General features: G+C 38.8%; 2 protein-coding genes across 11 annotated transcripts in view; both read left to right on the forward strand.

Annotated features, from left to right (window-relative positions):
• LOC138317865 (uncharacterized) overlaps positions 1 to 16,072 on the forward strand; it is a 71,492-nt gene extending 55,420 nt beyond the window's left edge. For 9 of the 10 annotated variants that reach the window (XM_069259817.1, XM_069259822.1, XM_069259820.1 and 6 more), the window contains 20 exons: positions 2,022 to 2,170; positions 2,510 to 2,874; positions 3,094 to 3,321; positions 3,652 to 3,868; positions 4,023 to 4,215; positions 4,456 to 4,565; positions 4,927 to 5,172; positions 5,945 to 6,282; positions 6,596 to 6,776; positions 7,092 to 7,316; positions 8,411 to 8,682; positions 8,962 to 9,109; positions 10,421 to 10,526; positions 11,160 to 11,439; positions 11,852 to 12,053; positions 12,232 to 12,437; positions 12,966 to 13,102; positions 13,355 to 13,463; positions 13,573 to 13,666; positions 14,011 to 16,072. In XM_069259817.1, coding sequence (XP_069115918.1) covers positions 2,022 to 2,170; positions 2,510 to 2,874; positions 3,094 to 3,321; positions 3,652 to 3,868; positions 4,023 to 4,215; positions 4,456 to 4,565; positions 4,927 to 5,172; positions 5,945 to 6,282; positions 6,596 to 6,776; positions 7,092 to 7,316; positions 8,411 to 8,682; positions 8,962 to 9,109; positions 10,421 to 10,526; positions 11,160 to 11,439; positions 11,852 to 12,053; positions 12,232 to 12,437; positions 12,966 to 13,102; positions 13,355 to 13,463; positions 13,573 to 13,666; positions 14,011 to 15,119 — 4,915 coding nt within the window. In that variant the 3' untranslated portion in view covers positions 15,120 to 16,072. Of the gene's footprint in view, positions 1 to 462; positions 487 to 2,021; positions 2,171 to 2,509; positions 2,875 to 3,093; positions 3,322 to 3,651; positions 3,869 to 4,022; positions 4,216 to 4,455; positions 4,566 to 4,926; positions 5,173 to 5,944; positions 6,283 to 6,595; positions 6,777 to 7,091; positions 7,317 to 8,410; positions 8,683 to 8,961; positions 9,110 to 10,420; positions 10,527 to 11,159; positions 11,440 to 11,851; positions 12,054 to 12,231; positions 12,438 to 12,965; positions 13,103 to 13,354; positions 13,464 to 13,572; positions 13,667 to 14,010 lie in introns of all 10 variants that reach the window. The other variant, XM_069259818.1, reaches the window with a different exon arrangement.
• Positions 16,073 to 20,198: 4,126 nt separating this feature from the next.
• On the forward strand, positions 20,199 to 25,223 carry LOC138317866 (uncharacterized). The gene is made up of 2 exons (XM_069259828.1): positions 20,199 to 21,058; positions 23,465 to 25,223. The coding sequence occupies exons 1-2, from the start codon at positions 20,987 to 20,989 to the stop codon at positions 24,575 to 24,577; spliced, it is 1,185 nt and encodes a 394-aa protein (XP_069115929.1). The 5' UTR covers positions 20,199 to 20,986; the 3' UTR covers positions 24,578 to 25,223.
• Positions 25,224 to 25,513: the final 290 nt, after the last annotated feature.

The raw sequence follows: 25,513 nt of genomic DNA on the forward strand, positions 1-25,513 counted from the left end.
AATTGGTATCCAAAGATATACCTATATAGTTGTGCATTTATTGTAATTTTTATTTGATAATAAATAAATATGTCTTTGTTGTTTTTAATATAACTACTTATTTCAAAAAGACAATCAATGTTTTTCATTTATAAGACCAATTTTTGACTACCGTGATTAGATTTTTTTTCACATGTTTAATTTCTTAAGAAATTTATTATACAGAAGAGAAAGGTATTTTAAGAAAGCTTAATCTAAATCAGTCAAAACACTTCTATGTATGCATGTGATTTCAGGTCTCAGATACATTGTGTTGTTATATTTTTCACTTTCATTTTTTCAGTGTTCATTCTATCGTCTTTTTCTTTATCATTTTTATAACTTACTGATAACAATCTAAACATTTTGATAAAAATCAGAATGTTCCTTTGGATTCTTGGTATAATGGTATAGTACAAACTACTTTTTCTTTCCCTATTACAGAATAATAACCAAAACTTTGATTAAGTAAGTTGTACTACGTTAAGATTAATTTGAATGGTCTTATCACCAGATTAACATATAGAATTAAATCAAAAGATTCATTTTAATCTTATAAAACATTTCATATTCATACGAGAAATTCTGTACTTATCTGTACTTGTATATGTTGATCATTGCTTGATTTGTTTGTGTAAGAAATTTATTGTTTTCACCCGGAATGATAAGGTTTCTCACACAAATAAATCACATGACCTGTTTACAAGAGCAGAAAAGATTGAATATACAGTATGGACTTTAACATGTACAGATGATGGTAGTGAACTTGAATGACTAGCATAGAAATGAATGATAAGGCTTTATTGACAATTAACATTTATATAGGACATGATATTGAATTTAAAATGTACTTGTTGATGAAAGAGAAAATCAGTTCAGATTCAATTTAAAATGATAATAATAATTTTATTAGTAGGTATTATAACAAAAAACATTTGGAGCTGCATAAATTTTAATGATTTACTGTAATTTTATGCATAACCAATTACTACTGAATTGCTATCTATTTAATTAAATCAACCATTGAATATACATACAACATTTTGATGGCTAAATCATTTTCTTGCAAATTATGAATGTTTTATTATTATTATTCATTTTAGAGGGGTATTGCATGGCTAATAGTACCTAATCACTTATTAATGCAGTTTAAAAGAATTTCAATGATAATTTTATATTTTTCATTATTTTTGGTTATGACTGGATTGTCAGCAGTATAAAAGCATTTAACTAGGCTATGACTGAGCTATAGGATGGATGTTCATGAAGAATAACTTAGTTGGTGTTTAAATTTTCCATAAACTTTAGTTTAGAGAAAATGAGTAGAAATAGTAAATGCATGAATCTAGACGTTAGATATTTGGGATATCGTCTTATACATTCCTGGTGACTTTGTTTCTACTGCATGTGTTCTGTTCATTATGCATGATTATAGAAATTAACATCACATAAAATAATATTGTACTGCACATCATATTTTGTATTATTCAGTTTCAACATTAAACATTTATGTTTAAATACATGTAACGAAATTATCCAAAAAATATTGAATTTTACTGGAATTATCTTTTTTTTTGGTCAATCTTTATGATATATAATTATATTTTGTGTGATTAGTTTACTGTATATATGGTTAGAGAGAGTAATTTGTCTTAGTAATTAAGAATATTATATTTAAGGAGCCATTTCTGTTGACTTACAGACAGTTCTAGTTTTACGTCACTTTTGAACTTCATTCCCATCTCCAAGTTTACAGATACTGTATTTACTGAATTACTATTACCCTCCCCACCAAAGAGCATCCAACCCCATTTCTAAATGAGATTGAAGCCTAATAGACCTATTCCCCTACACATAGGGACACTTCTGAAGTATGAATTATTATTCCATGTTATTTTTGTATTATGGCTGTCAAATTTCCTGACCTTGAATTTTATCCATTGAATATAGAGTGACTAATTTAACCTGTTACCATGGTAATTGTAAGTGTGTGTGTTTTCCAGGACGGACCCTCATGTGATCATGACTCTGGAGAAAGCTATCATGAGAGGAAAGCCTGTCCTGTTGAGTAACTGTGAGGAACATATAGACAATATCATCACCCCTCTCATGCACCACCGCAACACTGCTAACGAAAACGACAAGGATGAAGGTCAGCCAGCAATCTCTGATAGTCTAATAAAAACATAAACAAAACTTCTCAGAAGCCCATTCCAGCTTTAATTCAAGTTTTCTATATTTATCCCTGGACTCATTTCATGATAAAACATATTTAGCTTTGAAACAATTCCTTGATGGAAAATTTATCACTTTGGAATAAGGGTTTTCGTTATTTGTAAAGTGCTGGCAAACTCTGACACCAGAGTACATAAAACATCTGATGAGTACCAATTGAACAGATGGATTTATATCAGAGAGAAGACTCAGTTCTGATAAATACCCATCCCTAAAATGTAGTGTTTATATACAGTGTGTGTTCTTACTATTTCAGAACCCCGTATGATCCGATTCTGTGGACGGAGAGTTCTCTGTCACCAAGATTTCCGATTCTATCTATCAGCACCACTCGCAAAACCAAAGTTCAATCCAGAAATAGCATCTGGTACGACCCTCATCAACTTTGGGGTGTCACATGACACTCTCACAGAGGACTTATTAACACGTGCGTTTGCCCGAATGCGTCCAAAATTGTTCAAGGAGCGCAGATTGGCACTAAAGAACATGCAATTACAGCGTGATACCCTGCTACGTTTGTCTGAGATTGTGAAGGACCGTATTCTCACTCAACAGGAGGCAATGCTGGGTAGTGCTAAAGCACTCAAGTTTATCACCGATATTACCAACGCCAAGATGGAGGTGAGGGCTCACTTATTATATTCTAGTCTTTATTTTTTTGTTATACCAGTAGCCTGAACAACACGATCAGCCATCTGAATACTTGTATCAATGCTACAATGTACAATGTATGTTTTATATAAATATTAGTATACAGAACATTACTGAATGCTTAGCCAAATACTGTGATACACTTTTAGTCAATCTGAGAACTTAAAATGCCTGTTGTTGATATTTCAGTTGGCCAACCAGCTTACAGAGACTCAGAGTTTACTCACAGATCTTGATGACCTAAAAGATGAGTTGTTTCCCTTGGCTCGTCGGGCAGCCATGTTGTATGCGATCCTGCGTTCTCTTCAGAGTATTCACAATGAGTACCAGTTTACGATGCGATATTTTGTGGACCTGTTTGATGAGGCCGTAGGAGGGGAAGTGCCACAGGAATTCTGGGATGAAGATGAGGATGGCGTGAGTATATTTAGGTTTGGCTGGCTAAACTGTTACTTACTATGTTAGTTAAGGATAAGCTGTCATATCTTAGAAAATCATTGCTGTTTATCATATATTGGAGAGCCATGTTGAATTAAAAAAGACAGTCTTTGGACACAAAATGAAAGCAAACAGATATTATGTTAAGTCGTCTTTTTTCATCCTTTAAGAAGTTTATATTTAATACCTTATGTTTAGTAAACTAGCCACCAGCTACAACCAGGTTAGCCATCTGATCCTGGTTGTTCAACATGAAAGAGAAATCAATAAAGCCAGCACTAGCGTAAGATATTTGTAATTGTTGAACAGGGCTTCGAAGACAGTGATGACCAGAGCAGTGTGGATTTAGAGAAGAAACGTCGAACAGGAAGTACGTCCTCTCACGCCTCCAAAGACAGCGCTACGGCCGGGGCACAGACCACAGAAAAACAGTCCAAGTCAGAAAAGGACAAAACTGAGGGCGAGTACGAAGCTGATTTTGAGGGTGACAGTCATGTACAGAGTCAGCAGCAGGCAACAACAGAGGGTAAATACTAGTTAATATGTTACCTTAACGATTCTTATTTTGTTTTATGTTAATTATAAATTTTACACATGCAATAATGTTCAGATTCAGTTATGATAAATTGGCCATATTATTATTTGATCCTGAATTTAACTTAACACATTTGTTTTTATAGGTGATGAGTCAGCAAGTACTGCTGCAGCCCAGAAATTGATAGCCGGATCTGAATCGGAGGACTTACCTCCCCTGGAGATTCCAGAGACTACTACTCTGCCTTCTGAGGGGGTGGAATACGACAACTTGTCAGCCAATCAAATCAAAAAGATCATGGATGGACTGACCGGACTGGTGTACAGGAGAGTTAGAGAGTAGGTGGAATGTCTCATAATTCAGAAATATGTAAAGATTTATTATACCTGGTAGGAGAATTGATTTAAAACAGTATGTGGAATATGTTTTATTACAGAGATATTTTCAATTTAGTTTACAAATGTAAATACATTGTTATCTGTTTTTTCAGATGGTAGTACCAGGCTTTATAGATACATGTACTGTGATATAATCTTTGCTAAGTTACCCAACAGATAATGACTGTATTTGATTGACAGGAGCTTGTACGAGGAGGACTGCCTGTTGTTTACCACACTGCTAACACTGAACATCCAGGCAGAGGGAATGGAGAACTTCTCCAACGAGGAAATGTCTCTACTGCTACAAGGTATATATCTGGTTATAGTAATGACTGACTTCTAGAACAATATAGGGTACTGGTAATTTTCAACTTTACATACTTAGTCAAAATACAACCTGTTGCAAGTCTAATGTTAAAAAATAGACTCCCTCTAGCTTTAACATCAAGAACATAATACAATCTGAACACCTATGACCTTGTAAAGATAGCCTTCGACCCTTTGGCTGTTGGATTACATTCACTTTGACCTGTGGACCATCTAGTTTCATACAACCTGCTGGTATCAGCCTTATATACATGACATCACTGTAACCTTTGACCCTTCTTGATGACCTTTTACACCCTGACTCTATAGAATATTTGACCCCTGTTACCTTTGCCCTTTCAGGTAACCCTGGCCTAGGGATGCAGCTGACCCTGGAGGACTTTGACTGTAAGGACAGCCCACCAGACTGGATGCCCCAGGAGAAGTGGGAGGACATCATGGCCTTGTCTGTCCTGCCAGGCCCACTGGACAGCCTCTGTATCAACATGGCCCAGAACTCGGATGGTTGGCAAGCGTGGTATAGGTCCCCACACCCAGAGAAAGAGGCCCTGCCGCCTCTCACTCCAGTGGAGGGAGAAGCCTCTATAGGTAAATATATTAACTCTAATAATTTACTCATTGTTGTCTGATACCTTACTCATCATTTGTCTGATACCTTACTCATCATTTGTCTGATACCTTACTCATTATTTGTCTGATACCTTACTCATCATTTGTCTGATACCTTACTCATCATTTGTCTGATACCTTACTCATCATTTGTCTGATACCTTACTCATCATTTGTCTGATACCTTACTCATCATTTGTCTGATACCTTACTCATCATTTGTCTGATACCTTACTCATTATTTGTCTGATACCTTACTCATCATTTGTCTGATACCTTACTCATCATTTGTCTGATACCTTACTCATCATTTGTCTGATACCTTACTCATCATTTGTCTGATACCTTACTCATCATTTGTCTGATACCTTACTCATCATTTGTCTGATACCTTACTCATCATTTGTCTGATACCTTACTCATCATTTGTCTGATACCTTACTCATCATTTGTCTGATACCTTACTCATTATTTGTCTGATACCTTACTCATTATTTGTCTGATACCCTACTCATTATTTGTCTGATATAAGCACAAAAGTCAGAAAAATATTAATGTCAGCTCAAGAAAATCCCCTCTGATATATACAGACATAGCCATTCAATCTATTGAAGAAATACTATCATATACCTATGATATAGAATCATATGCCTAAAATCTTCTGACTTAATTCATTGATCAATAAGATGAAACAGGATTTTTTGTGTTTTTTTCAATGATAGTACTAAAGCTGTAATACTTGTTACCACAGAGAATCGGCCTGGATCTGGAGGTAGTAAACATAGCCGTGGCAGTGGCTCAAAGTCTCCTGACCTTGGTCCCTTGTCCGACTTCCACCAACTTCTATTACTAAGGATGCTTCGGCCTGATCGCCTGCCCATCGCACTTGTCCGCTACGTCAACAAACACCTGACCATTAATTTACCTAACCAATCAGAGTTCAATATACACGAGGTTCTGAAGGATGCCAAGCGCCACCTGGGGGTACTGCTGTTGCTGCCACCTAGTGTTATAAATGGGACAAGGAACCCGTCGTCTCGCCTCAGTTTGACCCACCCTCCAGTCGAGGTTCTCCTCCAGCTGGCTGAAGTAAGTGACTTCTCTGAATCAGTTTTAGGGTAAAAACTTCCCATGAATAACTACTCCATGGGAGAGTTAGATTGGAACATTTTTTGCAAAACATAATGAAAAAATTTCCCAAGAAGAAGTATGCAAAACATAATATTTCATAATAGATTGCCTTAAGCTTGCTTCTCTTTCAGATATTCACATTATGTGTTTTTACTGTTAAAAATATTTGAATTTATGATAGCTAATTTAGGTTTGATAAACTTCCTTATAGGCCACTTAATATATGTTGTGGCTATACATTAGTTGGTTACTATTCTCTGTCGTCTTCCAGCTTGTTGGAGCCAAGGTGGAACATGTACGAGTGGGTGAGGGATGCGAGATCCAGGTAGAAGAAGCTATCGATTCTGCAGAGAAAAATGATGGCTGGGTTATCATTGAAGACCTTCATCTCTCTCCTAAAGGCTTCTTCAACGAGCTCAAGAAACATCTAGTCAGAATGGCCAGGGCGAGAAGTAAGTACTTTAATTTGAAGGAAGTTTTACCCTTTTATGTCATCCAAAAATGCCTAGTAAAATTGCATATAGAAATAAAAAAAAGATAGGATAACTAAACCACGAGATCATATACATCTAATTTTATCCTACTCTTGCCAAAGTTTGAAGGAATCAATCCATCATTTTGAAGTATGCTCAGACGGATTGTCCAGAAATTCTTCTGATTCACTGGAGTTATTCCCCTTTGTTTCGTCTCTCCTGTGAAATGCTAGTATAATGCTTTCTGTTCATCTATTGTTTTGTTTACCTTTTTGTTGTTATTTTACCTTTCAGATAACAACAAAGAAGAAAACAAATCAGAAAGTAAGTTTTGTGTATGGGTTACGTCTGAACCATGTGAACAGATTCCTGACTTCCTGTTACGTAACCTTCACAAGCTGGCGTGGAACCACATGACGATCCACAAGGAAGTTACCCCTCCTCACAAGGCTGATGACGACGCTGGAGGCAGACAGTTCACTCTTACTTATAAGTCACCTCATACCTACCTACATACAGGTAAATACTTATATATGATTACCTACATTCAGGGAAATACTTACCTAGATACAGGTAAATACCTACCTACATACAGGTAAATATGGCTTCCCATGTAATACAGCCTCATGACAGCATCAACCAAATTACTATTTTCTCGGTACAATTTCAACAATTTTTTTCAGAAACTAGGCTGGGTTTACTTTACAAACAAAACAATTTTTCGTTGAAAATATCACTTCATTTTCATGTGTAGAAGATTGACTTACTTTTTGAAATATATTTCAAAATGGCAAATAATTATAGCAGGGAAAAAATCGAAATAAAATATCAAGGTATGTGAGAAAAATTCTCTTTGATATGTGGATATGAAGGATAGGGATATTCTACCCTCGGGATCTTGGCAAGCCTCGAGGTTAACATTTTGTGACCCTTGAATAGAATATCCAAATCCTTCATATCCACATATCAAAGAGATTTATGTTACCTACCTACACACAGGCAAATACATAACTACATACAGGTAAATACATAATACCTATATACAGGGAAATATGTACATTTGTATGTACGTGCAGTTAATTATATACCTAGATAGAGGTTAATTCATACCTACATACTGATAAATATATTCCTGCATAGAACACACAAGTAAATACTTACCAACACACAGGTAAATACTTACTAACACACAGATAAATACCTACCTACACACATGTATAGGTAAATACTTACCAACACACAGGTAAATACCTACCTACACACATGTATAGGTAAATACTTACCAACACACAGGCAAATACTTACTAACACACAGGTAAATACCTACCTACACACATGTATAGGTAAATACTTACCAACACACAGGTAAATACCTACCTACACACATGTATAGGTAAATGCATACAACACACAGGTAAATACCTACCTACACACATGTATAGGTAATTACTTACTAACACACAGGTAAATACCTACCTACACACATGTATATATAGGTAAATGCATACAACACACAGGTAAATACATATCAACACACATTTAAGTTACAGGTCTGTCTAGATACCATGAGCCATAAAAGTAGAATGTGATTTTATTTACAATTTGTGTTCTAGCTATCGTGAGCACCCTAAAACAGGTTGACAGTGGTATAATGGGTAAGGTGGCATCTGAGCCTCAACTCATTCGTACCATGGCATTTGGTGTGGCGGTAGTCCAGGGCATGTTGGTGGCTCGGCAATTGTTCGGAACACAGGGTCTCAACCAGTGGTACCCCTTCAATTCAGTACAGATTGAACAGTCCATTGAGGCACTCTCGGGCCAACTTCTTAAGGGAACAGAAGATGCCGAACCCAAACTGGATGAGATCACCAACTTGTTTACTGAGGTATACAAACACATTCAGAAATCACTGCTAAGAATTAATTTGGTATCCTTCCCTGAAAATCAGAATTTTAACATTAAAGTATATTAAGATTTAACTTCATTTGACCCCAAGAAATTGTATCTAATGTTTGTATCTAATGGTAATTGACCATTTTTGACCTCTGAACAGTTCTATCAGTTTCACTGTTTTGACTTTATGTTATAGTTCTATCACCTTGACATACTTTATCCCTGACCTTAATTAGGTTGACTTGCTTTGACCCTTGACCTTCTGTTACAGCTGGTGTATAAGAACTGTGTATACACAGAGAGTGATAAGACCTATGTGGAGGCGGTCATCAGACAAGTGCTAACCAATGTCTACCAGGACACCTCCGGTCAACTCATCCTTGGGGGCGTTTCCATCCCAACCCCTCCGGCCAATGTTGGTGAGTACCGACTGACCTGTATTCAAATTATTCTTGGTGGTAAAACTTACAATAATAGATGTTCAAAGAGCAGCTCATTCAAAACCTAATTGGACATGCTACTTTCTAAAGAGTAAAGAATGTAAATTTTACAATATAAATAATTAAAAGATAAAAGAGAAAAATTGTACAGTGGAATCTCCCTAAACCGATCATGGTCGGTGCATAGAATTTCGGCCGGTTTGGAGAAGTGAACCGAATATCGATCATTACGATCCAGATTTTATTGACCGAAAGTCGTTTTCTACACTACACTGTACTACCCAGTGTTCATTATAACCGACCAATATTACTTGTTAATGTAAATGTTATCACAAAAGAGAAAATCATACGATTAAAAGGAATGGATTATAACAATCTTGACTTTATTACCGCTTATAAACGTAGTTAGTTGCGTGAATGTTCATCGGGATGTTCTCGTCTGCATACGGCCGATCGCTTCCAGTTACATCAAGAATCAAATTAAATATGGTCTAATTACACAATGATCAGTCGATGCTGGGCATTATATGACAAAACAATACATGGCTTTGGTTCTTCATACAGATAATTTATGTTATCTGAAAACTACATAAGTAAATAAATAACCCGTTTGAGACTCTCAAAATTGAATACGAAACTTTCTGTTTTTTACTAGCTAGCTCTGCTTGTTTTCCTACAGTAAACAAACCACCAGTGCACGTGGTAGAGCTTCGTTAAATCTCTAAACAATTAATAGACATGATTAAATAATTACACCACCATCTCAGGTATAATTACCGTGTACATATACCTATAGCCTTTACACCTGTATACATGCCCCAGGACATGGCATGCGACAACTATGGATACAGGTGCGTGTGTATTTCACGGTCAGTTGTTCTTACCTTAATGCAAACTATCGGTGTCACTCAGGTAAGGCCGGTTTTCAGAAGTGTATTTTAGTTACATTTGACTATTCCGATCTCAAAACCGGTCCGGCATTCGGAATTGGGAGGGATCAGTTTTGGGAAGTTTTAATTTCTTTTAATAAAGAGAAATTCATTCCGTACATGACATCCATGTTCGGTTTCTAGAGGTTTTGAGAAGGTTCGGTTTCGGGAAGTTACACTGTATTTACACTTGCTGATGACGATGGATATTGGAGGGTTCTGCCTGGTCCTGGAGTAACCCACTCAGTCAGTCAGACAAGAGATCGGGTATCCAACCAGGAAATGATATTGGTTTATATTTGATACTTCATTACTGTTTCATTATTGAATTAAACATATGTATGAATTGCTTTGTTTTCAGAGCCCATTGGGTTTGGTAAATGGTTTGCTGATAATGTAGACGATGATTTCACTATCCCAGCCCTCCAGTTACACAACAGTGTAGAACGGGAGGTTAACGAAGCCAAGTAAGTTATAGGGGATGTCAAGATTCTCAATTGATATCAGATTTAATGAAACAGAGTCTAACTTGCTGAAAAATATTCTCCTCTCAAATAAGTTATAGGGTCAAAGATGACGAGATTCTCAATTGATATCAGATTTAATGAAACAGAGTCTAACTTGCTGAAAAATATTCTCCCCTCAAATAAGTTATAGGGTCAAAGATGACGAGATTCTCAATTGATATCAGATTTAATGAAACGGAGTCTAACTTGCTGAAAAATATTCTCCCCTCAAATAAGTTATAGGGTCAAAGATGACGAGATTCTCAATAGATATCAGATTTAATGAAACAGATTCTAACTTACTGAAAAATGTTCTTTTCTCAAATACCTTAGATGTAAGATGATAATAAATGTTACTGATCATCTTTTATATCAGGGGCTTTTATTCTTATGGAGGTCCTCTTATCCTCAAACATAACATTATATATGATATCATCCACAAAAACATCATTAATAGAGAACGATAATTGTATGAGGTAATCACTGTACATTTTACATGTAAGCATCCAAATTGATCTAAATGAGTTTCTTATGGAGTGTTAAAGGACTCTACCTCAGATCAACACCATCTAGATATGTCTTTGTTCTCTTCAGTTCTTTGGTGTTTATCGAGAACTTGGATCACATGTTTGAGACCCAGAACATGGAAGCTGGTGACGTAGCCAGATCTACTAAACACAACATCAACATTATGAAGCTGCGATCGTCACTCGATCTCTGTTTGGAAGAGTTACCTAACCTGTTGGAGCTTGGAAGCGTTCCTGAAATCCTCAGTAACGATTTTGACTTCCCGTATCATCGTCCAAGCTTGATTAGTCTTGCTACCAACAGTAGTACTCAGATGCCCGAGACAATCGGATACTGTCTGCTCCAGGTAACAAGGCTACCTCTGTCTACAAAAGTCGGTACACACATGTCAGGGATATGGGCAGTCACACCGGATTTTGAAAAATTCAAGGGGCCCAAAAATGTACTCCCATGATAAGCTCTTAGGTCTTTAATGACTGCCAGAGACAAGCTTTGCTGTTCTTAAACAGTTCTTGTTTGTAAGATTGATAAAAATGAAATTATTTGTTTAAGGCAGAAAAAGGCTTGCTGGACATACATCCGGAAGAATATATCGGTAACAATTTGCACAGGAAAAACTTATTTTCATTCATATATCAGCTATCTTATATTTTTTCTATTCAAAATTGTTTAAAGAATACTAAGAAACAAGAACCATTTATGAAGCCTTAGCTTTACCACTGATGGCTATTTAACACTGTGGCTATGTCTGTTGACAGGAATGCCTGTGGTTGAACTCGTCCCTCTGTCACATCAGACAACAGATAGCTGACCTACAGACGTCCTTACTGGGCGGTCCCGAGGCTCTAGCCTGGGTCCTTCTCCCCACTGTCTACAGTCTACAAGAGGAACAGGTACCAGTGTCCTGGGTACATCCCAACTGTCAACCCTGTACTCACTCACTGCTCTCCTGGCTTGACCGTAAGTACTCTATACTCAAACTGCAGTATGTATACTCGTAAAGCAAACAAACTTGTAAATGTCCCAGAAAGGTCATTGCCAATAAAACAACAAATATACTGATAACTGAAATGCTTATGGCAAAAACAAAACAAATAAAACCATGACAAAGCTATATTTATGTTTTCTGTATCTACAGATACTAAGAAATGCCACGAACAGCTACATAACTGGGTAAAACACGGCATGGTTCCGACGTTTAAGGAGAACAGCCTCGGAGAGAATCCTGTGATAGCTCATGGATCATTGGCCAGCGTGTGGCTAGGTGGTCTGGTCAATCCTTTGGCCCTACTGACCTCTTACCTACAGGAGAAGGCCATCGTCAGCAAATGTAGCATGGATGATGTGAGTATAGGGGAGCTAACTCTTCTGTTGTCAACTTATTTCCCGTCCCAGCTGGAAATCCCACGTGGGTAAATAGGCAATGTTTTTTGTAGTCCCAATAAATTTGCTCACCAATGAACAAGCATATAAGTCATCTGAACAATTGATTGCTGCACCTTTAAAAGCATCTAAAGTCTGCAGCAACGGTCTTGTTGATTGGATGAGATTTTCACCTTATCATTTGGTGGAACTTAATGAGAAAGACTTGAGTGATGATTATTCATGATACTGGAACGAATTCGGCCTATGTATCCAGGGGTCAATTAATGTCTGTGTGATTTACACCTGGAACTGAGGATGGCTATAGACTGATTTCAATGTAGATACAAATTCTATAGAAATGTTAAAATAATGTCAAGTAAGTTCATATTAAAATGAAAAGCAGCATTTTCAACATTCCCGGAAACTATCTCTGTTCAACCCCATCCTAGCTCAAGTCACAGCATAAACTGTAGTCCTGATGTTGGTATCTGTTGATTTTGTTTCCAGATTTCCTATGAGTGTGTAGTTATGGATGAAATCAACATAAAGGATTACGATATAGACGAGGGTGGCTTGTTTATAACGGAGATCAACCTACAGGGGGCCAGTTGGAGTTATGACAGCGACTCACTCACAGACGCAAAGTACGTCATTTTGTTCTGCAATAAACTGCTCAATTATCAAGTTTTAATGAGAAAGCCCTACAATTTACCGAAAAATCACTTCTCTTGTGTGTTTATGTGTTTAAAGATGATTTGTAACTGAAAATGTAAGTCCTTGATCTAGTGCCATAGAAAAACATCTAACTGATGCCAAAACAGAAATATTAAATGATGTGAGTGTCATTTTATTGTCTGTGTGGGAGGTTCTCTTTATCAGTTTATTCTGCGTTCTAGGTCTGCCCTGTTCAGTATACCTTGTATCTACCTTCGCCCGAAGACCAAGAATGAGCTGGCATCAAAGGACAAGTCGACCATCTACCCCTGTCCAGTCTACATGAATAAGGTAAGGATTCCCACCTGCTGACCGACAGTTAAAAGAATTAAAATTCTACTTATTAATCAATGAACAAACCATAAACCATGTTGACCTAACATTGATGTTTGTGTTCCAGAGTCGACAAGTCTTGACCACAACCCTTGACCTTAACTGTACCTCACCAGTAGACCAATGGAGACTCTCGAGGGTCGCGCTCGTCCTTGACCCTGGTAAGTCAGATCAGACTTATATCTAATTTACTCATTCTGATTCTTTGACAGCTCATTTAATGTCATCACATTTTAATTAAATGATACTTTTAGAATTGTTTCTTTGTGGTTTTGTTTATAACTGTATTCTATAGTTAAACTGTAGGATTTCTCATAAGTTAAAAGCGTTTTATAAGAATTATTGTTAACTTGAATAGATATTCGTCTGTCCTCATGGTTGTCTGGCTTTCCATCTGTCCTTCCTCATGCTGTCTAAGAGTCGAACTCTTGTCTAGCTTCTGTCCTCACGCTGTCTTGAGTGTCTTGTCTGTCCCAATCTGACTTTACCTTTATCACTGTTCTAGGCCTCCCGGAGGATGGTGTGAAGAAGTCGCGATCGTATCTGATGCTGACACGGGCCCCACAGATGATGACGATGGAGGAGGAGTCCGAGCTGGCATCAGAGGAAGAGGAGGAGTACATCAGGATAGGTGACGAAACTACGACAGATGTTGACCAATCAGAACAGTCGACACAACTCTCCTACAGACCAATGACTCCCAAAGCACCTCCACTTCCTGCAGGGCTCGGACTTCGTAAGGAAGCTGTGATGGTTGAGGAGGAAGAGGAGGATTTAGAAAGTGGAGGACAGAGGAGCGAGGAAAAACTGTCGGCCAGAACGGCAGAATCCACACCCAAAAAGAGTGAGAAAAATAGTCCCAAGGCTACACCCAAAGGTAGTGTCAAGTCGTTAGGGTCCCGACAGGGGTCAGGTCTCGGGTCTCCACGGGAACAAGCAGATAACAAATCACCAGCTCCATCACGAGGTAGTAATGCAGGCAATAGAACGCCAGGCTCAAAATCTGGGTCAAGGCAACAATCTCATCGTACATCACAGGAACTCGAAGTCGCGGAGCAAAGCAGTCGACCACGATCTGAACACGAAGATCCAGTCACACAGATGGAAATAGAGGATGAGACAACATACCCTGACCCTAACGAGGTCAAGAGTCAAAGGTCAGATAAGGACAGTATGAAAGACAATGCAGAAGATGAACAGCCGCTTACTAAGGCTCCTTCAAAGGAAAGCATCAGTAAATCAGATAAGCTGTCGAAGGCTCCTTCAAAGGAGAGTGTAAATAAGTCGGATAAATTGTCCAAGGCTGCTTCAAAGGAAAGTGTGAATAAGTCAGATAAGTTGTCTAAAGGAGCTTCAAGGGAGAGTGTAAACAAAGTAGGAACAATGTCAAAAGGAGCATCAAAAGAAAGTGTAAACAAAGTAGGAACAATGTCAAAAGGTGCTTCAAAAGAAAGTGTTAACAAAACTGCTGGCCAGACCGAGGCAGGTCAAAGGTCAAAGCCAGGTAGCAGACGACCTTCAGGTGGATCACAAAGGTCACAAGCAAGTCCAGCCAACCAAGGTCAAGGTCAAAGGCGTCAATCACAAGGATCAAGGAAATCCACAGACCAATAGACTCTTAAAAGGATTATTATTCTTCAAAGTGAAATTTAAAATCCGTCCACATGTGCTAAACCATCCATAATATGTACAGTATTACCGATATGTTTACATAAATCATTCCTATTTATTTAAGTGACATACAAGACAGTTCTGTGATAATCTATGTACACACCTCCACACTGCTGAATACTGTTGTATTGATGTCATACTAAATGATTTGTGTTGTTATCTGTATGGAGAATTTACTCAGCTTTATTAGTAACAATATATAACAAATTATATTTACATGATTTATACATTCAATGTGCAACAATTCTCATAGTTTATTTCTCATTTTTGTCATCTGTTGTTTTCCATTTTGTTTGTAATGTTGTTATTTATGTGAGATGCATAAAATGAATAGTATATAATTAAAATATGTTTATCTCATAGATATATGGATGCAGAATGGTTGGAGGGGGTATAAGCATTATGAAAAAAAGTGCCTATTTATTTGAAATGTTATACATTTGTTTGTTAAGATATTGATATTTAAGATAAGGAGACCATATTTATTGTTGGTGCCTTTGGGCACATTGCACTGTCTGGTGTTTCTATTAGGCACATTTGTTAGCTTTAAACTTTGTGTTTGTTTTATGTGTATCTAAATGAAGACACACGAGCTATATAGCCCCCTGGACCCAGTTTGTGTGAGGGATTAGAATGTGATTTGAGACTATATGTTTTGTGGTATTATGAATCTGTAATATTCTTGGTACTAGTATTATATTATAGCTTTTAAATCATGTGAAATTTTGACTTTAAAGCAAATTGAAATGAAAAGTTTGAAAAGCAAGTGATAGGATAACTATCTAATTTGAACCTGGATATAAATGTATTAAAAGATTTGCTCATTTTACAGTGAACTTTTCAATTAAATGACATTAAACAAGTCATATTTGAACTATGACCTCTAGAGATATTAACATGGGTTGTGTTGTTTCTTCATGCAGTGTGATTTAAGTGACCTGTATGACCTTCACAGAGTCAAATGTCTTATTAAAACACAACATCTCACCAACCAAGAGGCCAACACCAAGTCAGTAGCATCTGGAATCAAGGGACCTAGTTGGGCCTATTGCATTTTGACAATAGTAAAAAAATGATAGACAACTTCACATCCAAGAAGTATCTCTGCTAAGTCTCCTTAAATTCAAAATATATACCATTGTTCTGTTTGAGTGTCATGCCTTTCCTCTGTGTGACCCCTATATACTATGTACCTTTCCTCTGGCCCCTTTGTGACCCCTATATACTATGTACCTTTCCTCTGGTCCCTGTGTGACCCCTATATACTATGTACTTTTTGTCTGGTCCCTGTGTGACCCCTATATACTATATACCTTTCCTCCTGTCCCTGTGTGACCCCTTATTTACTATGTACTTTTTGTCTGGTCCCTGTGTGACCCCTATATACTATATACCTTTCCTCCTGTCCCTGTGTGACCCCTTATTTACTATGTACCTTTTGTCTGGTCCCTGTGTGACCCCTATATACTATATACCTTTCCTCCTGTCCCTGTGTGACCCCTATATACTATATACCTTTCCTCCTGTCCCTGTGTGACCCCTTATTTACTATGTACTTTTTGTCTGGTCCCTGTGTGACCCCTATATACTATATACCTTTCCTCCTGTCCCTGTGTGACCCCTTATTTACTATGTACCTTTTGTCTGGTCCCTGTGTGACCACTTATTTACTATGTACCTTTTGTCTGGCCCCTGTGTGGCTCCTATATACTAGGTATACCCCTTAGACCCTATAAATATATATTATATACCTTCCCTAAGTCCGTGCCAGGCTGATCCCAGACCCCTGTGTAACCTATAAGTCTATATTATATGTACCTTCCCTAAGTCCATGCCAGGCTGTTCCCAGGTCCCTGTGTAACCTATAAGTCTATATTATATGTACCTTCCCTAAGTCCGTGCCAGGCTGTTCCCAGGCCCCTATGTAACCTATAAGTCTATATTATATGTACCTTCCCTAAGTCCGTGCCAGGCTGTTCCCAGGCCCCTGTGTAACCTATAAGTCGATATTATATGTACCTTACCTAAGTCCGTGCCAGGCTGTTCCCAGGACCCTGTGTAACCTTTAAGTCTATATTATATGTACCTTCCCTAAGTCCGTGCCAGGCTGTTCCAAGGCCCCTGTGTAACCTATAAGTCGATATTATATGTACCTTCCCTAAGTCCGTGCCAGGCTGTTCCCAGGCCCCTGTGTAACCTATAAGTCGATATTATATGTACCTTACCTAAGTCCGTGCCAGGCTGTTCCCAGGCCCCTGTGTCCGGCCCTGTGTAACCTATAAGTCTATATTATATGTACCTTCCCTAAGTCCGTGCCAGGCTGTTCCCAGACCCCTGTGTAACCTATAAGTCTATATTATATGTACCTTCCCTAAGTCCGTGCCAGGCTGTTCCCAGGTCCCTGTGTGACCTATATGTCTATATTATATATACCTTCCCTAAGTCCGTGCCAGGCTGTTCCCATGCCCCTGTGTAACCTATAAGTCTATATTATATGTACCTTCCCTAAGTCCGTGCCAGGCTGTTCCCAGGCCCCTGTGTAACCTATAAGTCTATATTATATATACCTTCCCTAAGTCCGTGCCAGGCTGATCCCAGACCCCTGTGTAACCTATAAGTCTATATTATATGTACCTTCCCTAAGTCCATGCCAGGCTGTTCCCAGGTCCCTGTGTGACCTATAAGTCTATATTATATATACCTTCCCTAAGTCCGTGCCAGGCTGTTCCCAGGCCCCTGTGTAACCTATAAGTCTATATTATATGTACCTTCCCTAAGTCCGTGCCAGGCTGTTCCCAGGCCCCTGTGTAACCTATAAGTCTATATTATATGTACCTTCCCTAAGTCCGTGCCAGGCTGTTCCCAGGCCCCTGTGTAACCTATAAGTCTATATTATATGTACCTTCCCTAAGTCCGTGCCAGGCTGTTCCCAGGCCCCTGTGTAACCTATAAGTCGATATTATATGTACCTTACCTAAGTCCGTGCCAGGCTGTTCCCGGGCCCCTGTGTAACCTATAAGTCTATATTATATGTACCTTCCCTAAGTCCGTGCCAGGCTGTTCCAAGGCCCCTGTGTAACCTATAAGTCGATATTATAAGTACCTTCCCTAAGTCCGTGCCAGGCTGTTCCCAGGCCCCTGTGTAATCTATAAGTCTATATTATATGTACCTTCCATAAGTCCGTGCCAGGCTGTTCCCATTCCCCTGTGTGACCTATATGTCTACATTATATATACCTTCCCTAATTCCGTGCCAGGCTGTTCCCAGGCCCCTGTGTAACCTATAAGTCGATATTATATGTACCTTCCCTAAGTCCGTGCCAGGCTGTTCCCAGGCCCCTGTGTAACCTATAAGTCTTATATTATATGTACCTTCCCTAAGTCCGTGCCAGGCTGTTCCCAGGCCCCTGTGTAACCTATTAGTCTATATTATATGTACCTTCCCTAAGTCCGTGCCAGGCTGTTCCCAGGCCCCTGTGTAACCTATAAGTCTATATTATATGTTCCTTCCCTAAGTCCGTGCCAGGCTGTTCCCAGGCCCCTGTGTAACCTATAAGTCGATATTATATGTACCTTCCCTAAGTCCGTGCCAGGCTGTTCCCAGGCCCCTGTGTAACCTATAAGTCTATATTATATGTACCTTCCCTAAGTCCGTGCCAGGCTGTTCCCAGGCCCCTGTGTAACCTATAAGTCTATATTATATGTACCTTCCCTAAGTCCGTGCCAGGCTGTTCCCAGGCCCCTGTGTAACCTATAAGTCGATATTATATGTACCTTACCTAAGTCCGTGCCAGGCGGTTTCCAAGTCACATTCCTGTTTGATATAATGGTATACTTTAAACACGGCACAATGCACTATTAGATGGTCACGCGAATCTGACGTTAAATGAAATAATTGACCGGCCAATTAATTATGCATGTACTACTTAATCATAAGATAGGGCATTTCGGCGCGGAGGGGAGAGGGTACACGTCAGGGGCAACAATGGAGCCGACGGAATTCCAATTACTATGGCGTCCGTTAAGACTCTTGTCACTTATCAACTCTCCCTGACAGCCGAACTCGTCGGCTAGGTACAATTCCCACGAACCTAACAAGCCCGTGTCCATTTTATATAAAACCATCACATTGAAAGTTTCTCAACAGATACACGGGCAAGTCCCGAACCTGTTAAAACATCAAATGTCGCTATATAGTCTGTTAGGTACAGTCCATCGCTGGCTACATGAACCTGTGTTATAAAGCATGTCGTGTTAGTAAAGGTAAGTATTAACATTACATCTACACTAAAATGTTTTATTTGTCTTTACTTTTAAGGAGAAGCTCGAAGATTTTATTTTTGAACTACTATATCCGAAGTTTTGGTATCTTATTCCGAAATATCAAACAATTCTAAGAAATATGCTGATGAGAACATTGTCTGCCGGATTACTATGGCATCGGATAAGGAACTGTCGATATTTATGTAACTCCCATTCAGCTTTCAAAATACAGACCTCTGTATTGTGATTCCGTCGAGTGTTGTGCGTTCCAACCATGATATGGAATGTTCGGGATAGGGTAAAATCCTACAGACGTCAAATATCAACCGTAGTTTATTTTAAAATATAGACATATTTAAACAGGGGTAGATAACTCTCTATCCATACTTTACTCAATAGCTAACGTAGCGGTAACAGTTCCTTGAACATAACAAATCCAGTAGTATTTGGAGGACTAGCATGCACCCATCGGATATAGGAGGACAGAAAAGGCGGGATGGCGGAGTGCCCTAAACGTTGTCTTCGCAACGTCTTTAAAGGGGGAGATAACTCAGCGACCAGTCAATGTCGTGGCTATTCGAATAGCGTTATAATCGCTTGTATGGTAATGATGAATGTGACACCACGGCGGTATACATTATATTAACATACTGTACTACCTAGAAACAGCCAGTTATACTCTAATGTACGGGATCTAGTTGTTTACACCTCTAATGACAAAACAGGGAAACACCAATCTGCAGCCAATTGTAAGTTAAGTGTTCGGGGGTCGTATCAGCCCTACTCGTCCAATCTATAGTTACAGGTATACCAACACGCACAAATCGGTGTGGGGTTAGAAGGTACTGTCACGCATCTCGTAGTAACGCCCCGCCCCACTAATATACCACATAGCTAGCCGACTCCAATACAGACTGACCGCTCACAAGACGTATATGTACGTAACGTGAAAAAGACTACGGACTTCGGACAGCTTCATCCCTCCGGTCACATAGGGTCAATCCAGACCAGCATCGCCTAGTGACTGGGTCAGGGCCATGTTTACACAGATGATTATCAGCGTTTAGATGTAGAAGACCGAGCCCGGGGGAGACTTGTATAGACTATATAGATAACATGTTACTAATGTATTGATTTACAAAGGACCAGAGTAAATATTTAACAAAGTGTAAAGGAATGTTTCATAGTCTCGGCGCAAACTACTTCAGGGAGATGAACCAGTATTTTATTACAGCGAAACCGATGTTTTAATTGATTCACATACATAATGGAGTTATTCTTCAATTGAAGAACATGTACATAAATTCAACAAAAACAGTCAATGTGAAACTATCGGAGCAGATTCTCAAAGGCATTCGGAATTGCCACATATCAACTTATGCTACAGATAGCACCATTACAACGGTAATGTAAACTTCCTGTCGAATCGTGGATTGAAATGTTAAGTTCAGTTTCTACATAAAAGTCATAAATCTGTCCAGGCTGGTGGTTTCTGAGACAGAATGATGTAGAATTAACCCGAGTTTGATGACGACCATCACGGGACTATGCAATCTTACGGATGGAGAAACCAGGTCAATATGATGTCCCTGCTGCAGGTTATAGAAAAGAAAGACAAGGTCAGTGGCGTCTTTCTATATTTCCTTTTGTTCTTTCTTTCTTTTTTCTATTTAATAGTAACTAATACCTCGTCATGAAATGAGAAAATGGCATACAATGGTGTTGGTCATATCCGCCCCATTCCGCCCGTCCCCTCTGAAGAAGATCCTGGAGACAAATATCTGAGAATATATATAATGTATTTGGACCCACCAGAGTGTCTATAGACCATTTTAGACGTTTTAGTAGTCCACATAAAAGTATCGTAAAAATCATGCTCTATATGATGCCAAGAAAAAGTATGATTTTTTTTCCAGATTGCTCTTATACACCATGTAGAGCATAATTTTCTACGATTTTTATTTGGATCCATAAAATGTTTAAAAATATTCCATGGTGGTTCCAGATATATATAGACTATAACGAATTATTATATCCCTGTGGCTGACGGGACCATTTATATCTTCCCGGTCTCTCTATTTCCCTGTATTTCTGTAAACTGTTGACCTGGTTATCCCTCCTTATCAGCCAGATCTCGATTCATTATGACAAGTGCATGGTCCGTTATGACAGTGTATGATCAATACTCGACAGTCACTGGCCCCCAAAGACTCATCCCCAACAATCCGATTACACGTGTACATGGGGAGGATAACGTATACATCCACAGTACAAATACTATTAAACACATATCACCTCCTAGTTCTGTAAGCTATAGTGAAATATTAAGTTGGTTTTTTTTGCGAGCAGGTTTTTATTATTATGTAATTCGTTTGTGAGTATAACGCCATGTTTTCCTAAAAAAAACGACGTCATTCTTGACGTCACAATCGATAGCTATGATCCGCGAGCCCAGATACTTATTCCTCTGTAGAAAAGGAGAGAAAAAAAACGTACAAATCTCGGGGTTTTAATGTGCTCAAACCCCAAATCCTCATGTTGATCGTTTGGTACCACAGTTTAGAATGCTATTTTTAAAAAATCAATTAATTTATAGTGATTGCGCTAAAATGTTTTCACACAACTTCGCTAAATTCTTGGTATGCCGACAAAATATCAACGAATATAACATGACGAGGCTTGATTTCACTACAATGCACCGCCTTAATCTTCCATTTTAAACTGTTTCTTTCGATCGTGATTTCGGCCTTTGTGGAGGCCGCACTATAGGTGGTAGTGTATTAGATGACCGACAGCCCATCTGCTGTAAATTGGTTTTTGATGAAAAGTTTTCCTGCTTGATTACGGACGGGTATTGTAACGGTAATATCAAAGGCACCTATGTAGATATTTGATGGGTACGCTGACTTTTAATGTGCCGTTGTGTATGTAAACATGTTGAAGTGTTTAGTTATCTGGTAACGACGCCTGGTACGTGTAAACAGAAAGATGTTTTATTAATGTTAAACAAACGCTAACATGACAATTCCGGGTTAACTTAGACGGATGGACAGAAAAAAATTGAGTTATATCCCATCATTAATCCAAAATGTATACATATCATAATGTTGCCTTTTGAAGTTGTGCACTTTGTGATATTTTTCGTTACCACAACCTAATATTTTTATGTACCATGGGGATCTGGAGAACAATAGTACACATGTCCTGAATTTACCACTGTAGAAATCTTATAAGTAGTTTCAATCCTCCATAACTATCCAATTGTCGGGCGTTTTATGAGTCATGATCAAGATCAAAATTAGCTTTAATTTAGACCCTAAAAGGCAATGTCTGTAAATGATCTATGAACATTTGGGATATGTATGCATGAATATAAGGGTCAAAGAAGTAATATCAACAGGATTTTCCAGATGACACGGGATCCCATTAAACGTAAGTCTGTATGATACGAATTACTTCAAATGGTAAATATGGGAAAAAGAAGTAATTCCAACCATAAGGACAAAAGAAATTGTCAAATTTTCGAGGCGATCTGCCCCTTTGTCTTGATAAAGGGGCAGATCGCCTCGAACATTTGACAATTGTTTTTTGTCCACTCAGTTGGAATTACTTCTTTGTCCCATATGCATAAATATATGTAGACTTTATGGATACGGTCGCTGGATAGTCGTCGCACTCACGGTGCTTCTTAAGAAAAACATAATGATAGTATTGTCAGTTTCCCGACTGACACTGCCACGGGTGGACAATTGTAAAAAATGAACAGACCTGTGTTTGGTATGAAGGTGCTCACCCCAATGTTATTACTTTCGATGGTTCAATTGTAAGTGGGCAAGTACTAAGGAGGCTTAGTGGGAGGATACACCGTGCCTCGGATCGAACCCCGATCGGCTAGGTGAAAGGCGAATGACTTACAAGTTACCCATTAAGTAAGAAAGGGTGATGCCACCTAGAACACCTTACTATTGTCCCGATATGTCTTCAATCATGAGATTTAGTTTAATTAAATCTCTTATTTCTTCCAGGAGCGCCGACGGCACCAGTTTAGCCTCTATAAGCCAGCTGGACATGTGCAGACAACAAGGCGGAAGCCAATCATCTGTTCGGTCGATGACGTCCCTGATCTAAGTGATAGATGGAGCAATATACGACATGCTGACGATCTACAATCCAAGCGCTTTTTCGACAGTGATAATATACTTCTTTCCGTGTTTGATCAAGAGTCTCGCCGAAGACGGGAATTGTCGCGTTCTACTGACCACCCCGTTCTCTATAATGACACAAACATTCGTTTTCCACGATTATCGTCCACACTCTTAAACCGTTCTCATAGGAACGCCAAATTGGCCGTGTCCGTTCCCTCGGACAGTAGTTTTGACACGGAAGGTCCTGGTGGACAGGCTATACCTAGACCTGGACTGATTCGTCTACAATACTGTCATCGCACTCGTGAGGAAACGCTTCGGAACATCAACAATAAATCCAAAGTTATCTCAATTGTGAATGATATACCGAGTGAAGATTCCATTGATGTGGTGGTTGCCGCGAATCAGCCATCTGACTTCGCGAATTCATCTACGTTTCATTGCAAGCCGTCTGTTATCCGTATCGACGATTCGGGGGCCATTCACGTACAGGATAATATGCAGATAGCACAGATAGACCAGGAACCGGAACCGGATGTTATAATAACACCGGAAACGATTCCGAAAAAAATACACAACCCAGTCGTTATACAAAGACAATTATCTGTAGATTTCGAAGACGACGTGGAATGCTTAGAAGATGATCCAGACGTGGCGTTAATTCCGGTCCGCAAAAATGCAAGTGGTCGGCGAAAGCACAAACATCAGCAGAATCAGGTACCAATGCACCAATACTCGGTCGATCAGAACGTACACCGAAACGTGTACATGCGCGCGCTGAGGGACGCACGGAACAAATACTTCAAGCACGTGCCACTTGATAAGACAGTTACCAAGCCGTTCGAATTCTCCTATTTCACACTGCTCAGTAGAAATGAGGACGGAGAAATAACAAAAGAGAAGAGGATGAAAAAGCCGTACGGGATGAAGAGAATCTTCGGCGAGATCCGGATGGATGAATATTACCCCGTAATTCCGACTAAAAAACAGTGAGCAGCTGTAACCAGGCAATAATGACAGGCTGGTGGCGTGTTTCCTTTAACGGAATGTTCTGGTCGGTACATCCTGGTCCCGGGTTCACAATCATGTGCAACACCAGGCAAAGCATGCAAAATAATTGCGTCGAGTTCATCAATTGGTCCGTTAAAATGCCATCGGATAAATAAAGAAACAGCTTAGATACTATGTCACATGTTAAAGGGACATGAACATAAATTAACCATGTAAATTTGAGTAAAATACATATTTAAGACGTGTCAGATACCTTACTAATTAATATATATCAGTTATTGTGCAAATGTGTCAAATAAAATAATTATAATGGAAATTCCATCTTGCTGTATTTTTAACCGGCCCGGTCGAATTTTGTAACGATAATATAGTAGTGTTGAACTTTGGTGACCTCCCACAATGCACTGCACAATCTATTTTTATCATTTTTGAGGTAGGTTTTCCCCACGTTTTCCTGTCGTTTTAGATAATCAATCATTGTAATAAAATATTCAATAAACATCTGAAAACCATATCTAAGCATACAGACCAAAGTATTTAAGGTTCATGTCCCTTTAACGTACAGATTAACAATCTTTTAGCTGCTGCCACATCGGAACCTTCTTAATTCATGTAAGTGCTGATAGGACCGTACGACAAGTATCTCTATCGAGTTGTTGTGAATTGATAACACACCAAGTATATATACAGATACATTGTACTATCTGATAGCAATCAGTGGATGTCGTCAGGTGATTCATATCTCCAACACATCCCAGTTGTGATTGTAACTATTGCTTGTTGCCCTGCCTTACAAAAGGTAAGTCAGAGTGATCTCCCCAGCGTAACTTTTATGCGTCTGTGCTTCACCTTTCAGCGTCTTTTGAAGACCTTGCTAGATTTACCTTGCGGTTTATATGTTTATGAAGTCCAGTGATA

Source organism: Argopecten irradians, chromosome 3 (assembly GCF_041381155.1).
Source record: "Argopecten irradians isolate NY chromosome 3, Ai_NY, whole genome shotgun sequence".
Taxonomy (NCBI): Eukaryota; Metazoa; Mollusca; class Bivalvia; order Pectinida; family Pectinidae; genus Argopecten; species Argopecten irradians.